The following is an 11,870-nucleotide window of genomic DNA, read 5'->3' on the forward strand; positions in this document are numbered from 1 at the left end:
GCTGAACCAGCCCCCTCTATGAAGGAAAAAACGGTTTAGTACATAAGATAACAAGAACATTTCAGTGTGTCCTTATACCAACACTAAGCCTTGAAGTCAGGGTGGGATGTAAGACACGTGGACACCGACACTGATGTTTCCGAACTGCCTCAGTAGCCAACGCTGGTTTCATTTAAAGGAATAGTTTGACACTTTTGGAAATTCACTTATTAACATTACTGAACAGAGTCACAGTGGCTTCAGAAAGGTTTTCAGACCCCTTCATTTTCTTAACTGGGTAAAACTGCCATTCTGGCCCATCAGTCTACACTCAGTACCCCATAATGGCAAAGGAAAAGGATGTTTTTTGAAATGTTTGCAAATTTATTGAAAACTGAGATCTCTTTTATGCAAAAGTCTGATTATTTCTTTTAATTTAGTGCTGTCACTGACTCTGGCTGGCAGATGTATTCCCCCCTCTGTACTGAAAACAGGAACACAATGGATCATTCTTCCATCACATGCATGAACATGCACAGTATTGCACTGATTGGATTTTATCAAAGCCTTGGGGAACGACACATTCGGCCATTGTTCTCCATCTTATTCAGAATCACTCTGTGTGTATATTCCAGCGAGATTAAAAAACCGTCACCCTCCATTCATGTTGAACTGACTTGAAATTCAGCCTGAGTATCATCCATATTTAGTCAGTGTATGTTCTCTCAGGAGTATGAAGGTAATTTCTCCCATGATGGGGGGACAGTCAGAGGTCAGGACTATTAACAGAGCCATCGCTGATGCTTTGTGTTGGATGTCAGCCTGGATGGTGAGGGGTTAAATGCTGACCTGCTGCCCCTCCTGGCTCAGGAGAACCCGCTCTGGGTGAACCGTTTCAGACTCTTCTGGAGTGATTCCTCTCATCGCCATCTTTATCTATTCTGTACTAGAAACTGGCTTTATTCTCTACTGACCCTGCTTTATATACATAAAGCCACACACATACAGCATCTAACCCCCGGAACAGTTATTGTCTCCTTCTGTGGCTCTGATCAGTTTGTGCCCCCCACCTCACCTCTCTCCATCTGTCTCTCTCACATGCTCCCTGTGGCTCCATTCAGAGCACAAATCTGCTCAAACAGCAGATCTCTGGGTGCTTTTTATGGAAACAATTAAGCCTCAGTAGTAGAGACTAGCAAGTCTCAAGTCTTGTCAAAGCAACTCTCAAATCAAATCTAAAAGTCTGGTTCAAGTCACAAGTTTTCAGAATCAGTTACACTTACAGTCCAGTCTCGCTGCCTGAGTGTTCATGTCTGGAAAAATGTCAGCACAAATAATAAATAATGAGCATAAGGCTACGTTTTTGTAAATATGAAAAACTTATATTGTGACAAAGAGAGACTGATGGCGTTGCACGACAGGTCCAGCAAGGCCCATTGTTTGATACTTACTGTAAGGCTGCGTTCTCATTGCAGACCTTAATGCCTACCCTTAACTTATTTTCCATATGAGTCACTCTAGCTGTTGATGTGCACGTAACCTAAATGAGGTAATATAAGCATTGTTGCTAACAGAGCTAGCTGGTGGTCATTCTGCTGAGCTGTAAATGTGTGGAGGTGAGAAGCACTGGCTGCCTGGCTCAGTAAAGCGTTGATGAGATGAAGGATGAGCTGGCCTGCGATGTGGCTGATTGCTCACCAAGACAAAAGACAACAGAGGAGCTGTACTCGAATAACATCTGTATGTTTACAGAGACAACAGTGAACGATTTCTCATAGGAAAGGAATTCACTCAGCCTGAGTTTAGAGAGAGACACAGTCAGAGGCTGATTGATTAGTGTTTTCATTCAGCATAAAAATGTACTCATTTAAATTCCTCAGTAAAAGTTTAATTCCACAGTTGGCACCAATATATGTGTCATGAGAGATGTCCAGGAATAGTTTACTGAAGTTCAACTGGTGTTTGTTTAGTGCTGATTAATCAATTCACTGATGATGATTTTGTTAATTCTTGGTTGAGAAATAAGACCTGTATCAAACATCTGCACCAGTAGAAGATGCCCTGCCACTTGTCTGTGCTTGGTGTGTTGTATTTAAGACAACTGACACAGCTTTTGGCAAAAAAAAACTCGTTTGTCCAGCAAGGTTCAAATCAGATTATTGTCATTGTCTCTAGATAGAATACACAGAGGCACAGTCTGCATTTCTTCAGTGTTACAGTGTATTCAGTAAGATCAGATGCTAAGGGGAAAAAGTGTAAAGCAATGCAACTAGGTTTAATGAACAAGCAGTGTTGTCACCCATGTAAAGAGGTACGTCACTTTGTTGAATAAAGATTAAAACTTCTGTTAAGGTAATAACTCCATTCAAGGTTTTCAGATTTAAAAGGCAGACAGTATAAGACAGAGCCTACCTTCTCCACCCAGTAGCTGTGCACTATACAAGCTGTCAGGATTTCCAGGCTGACTGCTCTGCATTCATGACCACATAATCAGAGACAGAGAGCACTGAAAAAGATAAAACTACTGTGTAGTCCTATTCCAGGAACAGCTTGTGATGCTGGACAGAGACGGGGCGGCATCATATGACATTAGATTAGATCCACTTTATTATCCTGAAGGAAATGTGTCTTGGACATACACAATACCAGCTGTTACAAAAATCTAAATACACAACAAACAATGCAATACAGTACTCACACACCACCTACAGTACACTACCTTATATATTATACTATTGTTGAACTTGTACAATTTACAACTGACATGGGAGCAAAAGAATTTTTGAAACAGTTAAGTCTGCACAAGGGGACTCTAAAGCCTTTGCCCAAAGGCAGAAGCTGGTACTCAGGATGGAGGACAGCAGTGGGCCTGTCTGAAAATCTTTTCTCATATACACCCTGGAGTGTGGGATGCTGCCTCACCACATGATTTTTTTGGCCCTTTGTGTTATCTAGGTAATCAGAGTTTTTACCTGCACACTAGATTTCCAAACCAGCAATCAACACACTCTCAACTACAGAAAAGGCGCAACACCTTCTGGCTGACACCGAAGACCCTCAGTCTGTGGAGAAATTGTAATTTCTGTAAAACTCTAATGCAAACCCTTTCTACCTGAACAGTCCTTGTCAGTTTATTATCAATGAATACACCCAGGTACCACAAAGACTCAACCTGAGCTATGTTCTGGTGATGGATAACCACTGGTAAGAGGTCACTGATGGATTTAGGATCAAATACCATCTCTTCATGATAAGAAAATGTTTGTCCCACCACTGGACAAAGTTCTGAATCTCATGTCTATATGTAACAATATTTGACATGTCAGACATGAGACCAAAGAACAGGAGGAAGCATAATTTCTGTTCATTTAATTTCCCATTCATGAGGAACAATGTGTTTGGAATGGAATATGTACATGCCTGTACAGATCACCATGAACTTGGTGATCAGTTTGTGCCTATCGGGTTATTTAAAAATTCTTCTCTTCCTGTTTTCAGAGCGTGAAGATCCTGACATACAGAGAGCCTCAGAACCCCGAGTACCGAGAGTTCGTCAACAACCTGAAGACAGACGCCAGGAAAATGTTCAACTACACCATAGAGGACACGCTGGTGAGCAGTGGGTCCAACACAGGGAGCGTCAGTATAAAATTATAAAGTCTCACAGAATGAAAAAGCCTTTTCTGTTGTCCTAGGGCGACAGCAGTGTGTGTGTGTGTGGCTTCCACACAAACCATAAAAACAAATATAAGCATGTTCTTACACTGGACATGATTCCAATTTCTATAAATGTATTTGCCAAATCTATTTTTTCACTTCTGATTCAGTAAAAACAGAAAAAAAACTATCAAAAGAACAGGTGATTACATGAGGAAAGGTTCCGGTGGTCGCAAAATACATTAAGAAACCAGATCAACATGGAATTAAATGGAAGTCTTTCTAGTTGTGGACTGAAGTGTTGGACAGCCTGCAGCTGCTGGACAAAGATAAATAAGATTCAATAAAAACAGAGGAAATTGGGTTATTAAGCATTTTGCACCTGACAGTGTCAACAAAAGATAATATGACTGATGTATGGATGAAAGAAGACATTAATATAAATGTGTAATTACTATCGTCAGCGCAGCCGGTTCAGTGCAGGGGAGCAAATTTAGTCTCCTGATCTTATCCTGTTGCTCCGTCTGTCACAAGTGCTCAGCTTGACAAATGCAGTTCACACAAACATGCAAAGAGACAGTGACGAAAGGAGACAGCGGTGCAGGAACAGCTCTCACACTTCAAATCCGAGATCAGCTGAACACAGCGCGAGGCTAAAAGCTGCTGATGTTATCACCTGGAACAAAGATGACGAGATCTAAAACAATCACAGGGCAGCAACTCATCTTGTATGCTCCACCAGGTTTTTTGTGTTACTAAAAACAGGTCAAAACATGCGTATTTTGGGATTTTTCTAAGACATTACACATTGACTAAATGGTCCAACAGTGAATATATAGATAGAGTACTGGTGGATGGATAGGTATAGAGAAGTAGTAGTAGCAGAGGTCGTAGTACAGATAGTTACAGTACTTAATGGAGAATGATCGAAAATTATGCAGAGAGACAGAAAGACAGGTGTTGTGCTGCCAGGCTTTTCCCAGTGTGGTACAGTGTTTGGACAAGAGCTGTGCAGGAACAAAAGGATTAGAATTATATATACCTGAAGTACCAGCAGTACCAGTACTTGTCCTGCAGAACGGCCCATTTTACATTAATGTCTCTGATACTACTGGATCCTACTGATACATTACTGTGTTCATCACTTTAATGCTGCAGCTGGTAAAGGTGGAGCTGATGTTAATGACCTTATATACTTATACTGTGAAGTACTTTACATCCTGCTGGGGTGGATTTCCCACCAGGATCAATAGAGTCTGATGATTCTACTGGGTTTGGTTTGATTCATCTAATTCTGAAAACGAACTGAAGTTATCAGATACATGTAGTGTAGTTAAACACCAGCCCTGCAATCAGAGGTCGACCCACTCTACCCCTGAGCCACGGCCGCCCTGTAGTGCAGCATAGTGCACCTGAAGCAGTTTGGTATGCCACTTTGTGGCTTTGTGCACATGTCTACCTGTGCACAAAGCCTGCACTCTAAAGAAAAAGGCTTGCTGTGGAAGTGCACAGAGCTATGACCTCAGCAGCGTCCAGCACCGCTGCCAGTAGCTGGAGCTTATCACCAAACATCAATGCTGGATGTGACTGATGCTGTGTCCCCGCAGCCAGGCTCAGCAACTGGTGGAACATCTGACACAGCGCAGTGTGGGCTGTTAGAGCAGCACATTGATGTCTGTGGTGTGCTGGAGATGTGGCCATTACATGCTGTTCTAATTGACTGGTTGGTCCTTCCAGTGTAACTGAGTGACATCAAGCCCAGCTGTTAATAGTCCTTGTTTCAAATGCAGTTCAATGGAATTGGCTCTGTTTTCAATGCACTCTGGTAAATTACACTGCTCTCAGAGCTGAGGTCATAGTGATCATCCTTTTACACAGACTGGCTGTGGTTAAATCTGACTTACCCTGCGTCCTCATTAATGCTGCTTTTCAGTATGGGTGAACATACTTGGATGGAGGTTGTCTGACATTTCAGATGTTCACAGGCAAAGTTAGAGAGAAGAGAAGGTTAGAAGCTGTATATGCTAGAAGGCTCAGAAAAGCCCCAGTGAAGGGTTGTTGTTGTGGTTCTCACTGTCCCTCTGTCTGTCTTCCAGATGAACATTATAGCTGGGGGTTTCTACGACGGTCTGATGCTCTACACTCATGCTCTAAACGAGACGATGTCCGCGTCCGGCACTCGGCCTCCTGGGAAAGTTGTCACCAAGAGGATGTGGAATCGCACCTTCCACGGTCAGTGTATTTGCTTTTTTGATTTTCTTCCTGTTTGTGCTGCTACCAGAGGGGGGAGACGAACTGGATCTAACACAGTTGCTGCTGCCTCTCTGTGCCTCTCTTGGCAGTGGGTGACAGGTTGGCTACACTGCTTGTTCTTCTGCAGCTGTGTTCAGCACTATAAGGCGGTGTAACAGCTTAGACTCCATCCTGTTGTGGATGTTCATCCATCCATTATCTATACTGCTTATCCTGAATAGGGCCACGGGGGGCTGGAGCCAATCCCATCTGACACTAGACAAGAGACGGGGTCCCCCCTGGACAGGTTGCCAGTCTATCACAGGGCTGACATGTAGACAAACAACCACACACAGCGTTGTTGTGGATTGTCGTTGTGGCCAGCTGCAGGCTGCGGTTTGTCTGCTGTCTGTTCATGTACCAGGCAGTGGGCCCATACCTCACATAAAACATAAAGATGGTGTGTGAGTGCTCAACTGTGCAGCAGGTTCCTCGCATCAGCTGTGAACTGTATAGTACCTGCTGTGACACTGTGCTGGGTGTGTAGCGGACATCTTGGAAGCTGCAGAGAGCAGCAGCGAGGATTTGAACAGCAGGAGTTTGATTTGAGTTACAAACCTGAGCACACTCATTATCACTGATTCATGAGGTCTTTAATTTGGTTTCATTTGCACTGTGCATAGAAAACAAAGCTGCAGATTCAACCTGGAATCTGAAAAGTGTGATGAAGAGCTTCACTCCAAAATGAATCCTCACCTTCTGAGAACTGTAATATGGCCTACCAACCTTGTGAAAAGCTTCATGATGAGACTTGTTTGTTTTCCAACACCATAACATGTGATTCTGGCTTCTCTGATCAATATGGACCTTAAACCTCAGACCCGACTCTCTCCTGCTGCTTGGCTCCTCCTCTCATTCTGCAGTATTTCCCTCTTATCCTAAAGTTCACATCTGAAATGCTACACCCTCAGCTGATGCCAGTTTTCCTTGCAACCTTCCAAGAATGTACAGTATGTTCTGTTCTGTTCCTGGTCTATGATCTGGGGTTGCTGTGCTGCCTCTGGTCCAGGATAGCTGGGGAAAATGAATTCCCAAGTTTATCAAGGAATCTCTCAGGATAATATCAGGGCGGCTGTGCAGCAGCTGAAGCTCAGCAGAAGTCACAGCACGACGGTGACTCTAAACATAGAAGTAAATCTACTACAGAGTGACTTCAAACTGAGAAAGTTGTACTTGTGCAGGGGTCCAGTCTGAGCTCAGAGAGCCATTCACACCAGACGCCCCGGGAATATGTCTGAGCTGAAGAATGGTCCCAAAACTGCAGGTCTGATCCACAGCTACAGGGAGAGCTGGTTTGAGGGTAAAAGAATTACCACCTTGTGGCTCTGTGTCTTCGCCAACCAGCTAAGTACATGGTAATGGGACAGATGAGAGTATATACAGTGACCTTGACCTTTGACCTCCCAAATCAAATCAGTTCCCATTCTTGTGAGCGTGATATCTCAGCAACACCCTGAGGGAATTTCTTCAAATTTGGCACAAACATTCACTTGGACTCAAAGATGAACTGATTTGATTTTGGTGGTCAAAGGTCACAGTGACCTCACATCTGTCCTATTATTTGAATCACATTACTCTGACTTGGCAAAGGCACACAACTGCAAAGCAGTGATTCTAGTTCACTTAGTGTTTCTCCTAAGTTGATTTTTCTCAGCAATGAGATATCACAAATCTTTTCACCATTGCCGAATCATTTGGCAAGCCTGCTGCGTGCCTCACTGCCCTTTCGGCGGGCTGTGTCTCATTACTGTCAAGAGTTTTGCAAAGATTCATGCATCATTTTTACTGCTTCAGTTTATCTTTACACTCTCGCCCTCTGACCTTCACCGAAACCCCTCTGCTGTCAGAGGAAAGACTGAGGTCATAGAGAAGAAAGGAGAGCTGGATCCATCACAGCTTGATTCAGAAGACAGAATCCAGATGATATCAACAGCTCTACCTAAAAAGATTATAAAAGTGAGCTGGTCACACTTTGACAGGCTGCCATATGACGACACTGCTCTGGCCTAATGTTTAGTGGGATAAAAAATGATTTACTTCAGTTTGTTTGACCTTTATTCATCTGACTCAGTCCTGGTTTGCTCTGTCACAATAAAAGAAAGAGATAGAATAAAAGTATGTTTTATTATAAAAATAGTTTCTTCCTACATCCTCCTTCACCATCGTCCACCGTCTGTCAGGTTGACTTTACTCTTGCTACACTGATTCGTAATAAATGGCTGGTTTTGTAAGTGAAAAGTCATGGAAGTTTCTCTGGAAAGTTCCTTAACTAACTTATTAAAGTGTAGAAATGTGAAGCACGACCAGGCCCAGGGTCTAGGGTCCAGAACGATCTGTGTTTGTCAGAGCCACAACAGGATCTTTCACTGAAGAAATTTAAATGCTGCATTTTACATGGCAAGAACCAAATCTGTGGCCTCATCTCTCCTTGATTGGGTGGATATCCTAAACTGTTCCTTGGACATTGTTGCTGAAACTGAGCTGAACTTTTGGACCTGGAGTCCTTCCTTCTGTCCTTTCATCTGTGCATCTGTCAGGCAAATATCCTCGGTGTTATGGATTGGATTTGGCTTGAACCTCAGGGAATGATGCTTCTCACTGCACCAACCCAGGAGCACTATTCCAAATCAGCTTTATTTATTATTAATGCATCTCATTTTTATTTATATTCAGTTGCAATCTTCAATGCAATTTATTTTTTGAGAATAGCATCAGCCAAACTTCATTTGCCCCGTACATTTTGCTACAGGTCATTGCAGGTCAAAGTACTTTACAGATGACTGACCCACTGATAATAAGAACTTGAGCCTATACAGTAAAAGAGGATGAAATGTACTAAATGTAAAAGAATCAAAACCCTTAGAATAGAAAACAAAATAAAACTAATAAAAGAAATAACATATATAAGGGAATAAAACATTGTAACATACAATAAAATAGATGATTAAACAGAATAAATATTGAGTGTAAACTATGCTATTCAAAGCTGGACTATAGAGGTAGACTGTAAGTGATGTAAGGAATCAGAAAAGATGGAAAGGGAACATTTAGCTCCAGGCACAGTTATAAAAAAAGCTGATTAACGTGAAAGTGGCCTTTGAGTCATGTTAGTAGATCCTGAGCAGCCTGTGTCACACTGCCCAGACTGGTAAAGACCCATCAGGCTGGTTGGACCTTTGACTTTCTGGGGGGAAGCAGATGTTTCCCTTCGGCTTCTCTTCGGGATCCTGGACAGGAAACATAGAGGGGAATAAAATGGCAGCACTCTGCCTCCTCGGCTCGCTCCAGAGGTCAGTCCAGCTCTTCGCCTCTGGCTCCCTGGAAGCATGTTTCTATTCACTGCAGGAGGAGGTGTCACAGCAATTGTTTACACTTTATCCTGATGGTGTGCGACATTCCAGAGTGTATTAATAAGATGCAGGTGGGAGGCACGTGTCTCTGTCTTGAGCTGATGTGAATTCATTGCAACACAGGCTCACAGATTTTTTTGGACCACTGGTGTGTTTGCTGTGGATCAGAATGACACAACGAATACACAGTTGTGTTTCCATTGCACAACGTGAGCATTGCTTTTGCAGAATAGGTCATGGTGCCGTCTTCTGTGTGATGAGAAGGAACATCAACAATAGACTCACAACAGAAAAAACATGGATTTTACATACATAACCTTTATATTGGCTTCCTTTTACTTCCTCATTATATGCTGCCATCTCCTCCTTCCTTTAGTTCTTTCTTTGGCTGAGACGTCTCCCGTTGCTCAAGTTCTCTCTCTGCCAATCAGAAAGTAATGACATAGACGGCCAGGTTGGGGGCAGTGTAGGGAGCTTTGGGACCTGCTACTGAGCAGGGCCAGATATCATGCTTTTCAGGTTGTGCTCAGTCTGTTTCTGAGACAATTGAAACATGCACGCCCTGGTCTGGGTATGGCAAGGTTCCCGGTGGCAGCAGAAAGACAGAATTAATTGTTTTCTTTATTTAAAGGTGTGTAAGATTTAGTGGCATCACGTTGCAGATCAACCATATCAATGCCCCCCAGCCCTGCCTTTCCAAGCATGATAAAGCTACTGTTCTGGCTGCTCAGAGTGTTTGCTGCCCAGAGCGGTTGACATATCTAACACACCTGTTGTTACCACCAGGTTCTTAATCACAAGTTTAACTATTCAGTTTTCCTCCTCAGTCCATGCTAATAGTGATGAATTATGGGTCACTGAAACTGAACTGGTCTGCTTTGAAAAAAGTCAGGAGAGATGTAAAGAATGGATGATGAGATGAAAAATCACACCAGTACAGTTCTTTAGTGTCAGATCGTCTGTTCCAGACTCCTAAATGTGCAGACCTCATTCTTGGTTGATAGTCCTGGGAGCCGTGGCTGCTGTGGGAATGAAAGGAGGTTTGAGTGCGCCAGAGGTGAACTCACCCTGCAGATCCAGCTGATGAAAGACATGAAACTCTTTTCACTGTTTCCACATGTACTTACAGTAAAAAATCCAGTCATTTTAATTTTAGGCCTTGTGTAGTACATTGCTTCCATCTTGTAGTTCTTTCTGTCATCAGTTTGTTTTTATCAGGCTGTAATAAAACGACAAACCAAACCAACTTGGAGCCAGAACATCCGCAGACTTTACAGCCCGGTCAGAATTGATCAGAGGACACTCAGCAAGGGCATCGTGCTGTGTGAGGCAACGCAGCGTGTCTTCCGTCAGCGGTTGATTCTGTTCCTGTCATCGACCTAATCTGGGAAAGTGCAGGTTTAATGAGCCCTGTACTGAAAATGCTCAGTGCTCAGGTGAAGCCTGTTAAAAACAATGAATTCAAAGAAGCACCATGTGTAAGAAAATGCTGACATTTGGAACTTGGGTATAAAGGCACTGGAATTACATGGGAAGTCAGAGAAGAGCAGTGTTGTGTACGTAAAATCGATGTAGTTAACAAACTGAAGCATTTCTAAAACATTTTACGCTAGTAAAAGAAAATATATCAGGGAATTTAGGACAAAAGTGATAAACAATCAGTAATAATGGACTGCACTCTCACAGAAACAGAAGCCAGTTAAATAAAACAGATAACACTTAGGTCTGTGGAAACACACAGTGAACAAAAGACTAAAACCCAATAAAAGCACAATAAACATCTGTTTAGAGAATGTGGAGACTATAAAACGAGTCCTGTCACCCTGGGAAGCATTTGTTCTCATGCTGTGAAACCAGGGTCAGGCTGCAGGGTCATGTGTGTTTACACAGCTTATTTGTTTTGCTCTTCATTTCTCTCTCTGCCTCTTCACAGCCTCCTCTGCACCTCTTTGTTTTTCCATCCGTCCTCCAGCAGTGTCTCTATCTCTGACCTCAGGCTGGGGGAACAACTGGCACCACAAACTGTCGAGTGCTCGAGGGAAATACTTCAGTTAGTTCAATAAATTGCTTGGTGCAGTGTTAATGAAACGGCCAGGTGATTTTGTGATTTTCAGGCTGATCTTCTCTGCACTCCATGCCACGGCAGAGAAGATCAAATGGACCAATGAATGTCCAGAGTTCTGTTAACTGTCCTATGTGCTCTAGTGGACATGGTGCATTATGTTATGGATTCTCAATTTCAAGAAGTTTTGTTAAAAAAGAACTAGACATGAAATCTGACAAGGAAAATACATTTTAATCTGTAAAAAACAGTTGGTTTAGGACATAAGTTTGTTGTGCATCTTCCTGCAGTTGTTTAACATCTTTTAGTTCATGCTTTGTTTCTTTGGGGACATATAGCATTTTTCTGGTTGTTTTGCATCTTGTTGCAGTGGGTCAGTGTCTCTTGGCAGATGTTTCATGTTTCTCTGTGGACATTTTGAATATGTGTATAGATATTTTTATCTTGTCTTTGTGGTAGTTTTGTCTCAGCTCCAGGGGTCCCCTGACCCCTGGAGCCCCTGGGCCCGTGCACTGTAGGCCCTGTTCCGC

General features: G+C 42.8%; 1 protein-coding gene across 3 annotated transcripts in view; it reads left to right on the plus strand.

Annotated features, from left to right (window-relative positions):
- The window catches only part of LOC109970109 (atrial natriuretic peptide receptor 1-like), a 61,529-nt gene that overhangs the window by 25,000 nt on the left and 24,659 nt on the right, over nt 1–11,870 (plus strand). For all 3 annotated transcript variants that reach the window (XM_020617454.1, XM_020617455.1, XM_020617456.1), the window contains 2 exons: nt 3,478–3,591; nt 5,733–5,868. In XM_020617454.1, coding sequence (XP_020473110.1) covers nt 3,478–3,591; nt 5,733–5,868 — 250 coding nt within the window. The remainder of the gene's footprint in view (nt 1–3,477; nt 3,592–5,732; nt 5,869–11,870) is intronic.

The sequence above is a fragment of the Monopterus albus genome, unplaced genomic scaffold, assembly GCF_001952655.1.
Source record: "Monopterus albus unplaced genomic scaffold, M_albus_1.0 scaffold189.1, whole genome shotgun sequence".
NCBI classification, from domain to species: Eukaryota; Metazoa; Chordata; class Actinopteri; order Synbranchiformes; family Synbranchidae; genus Monopterus; species Monopterus albus.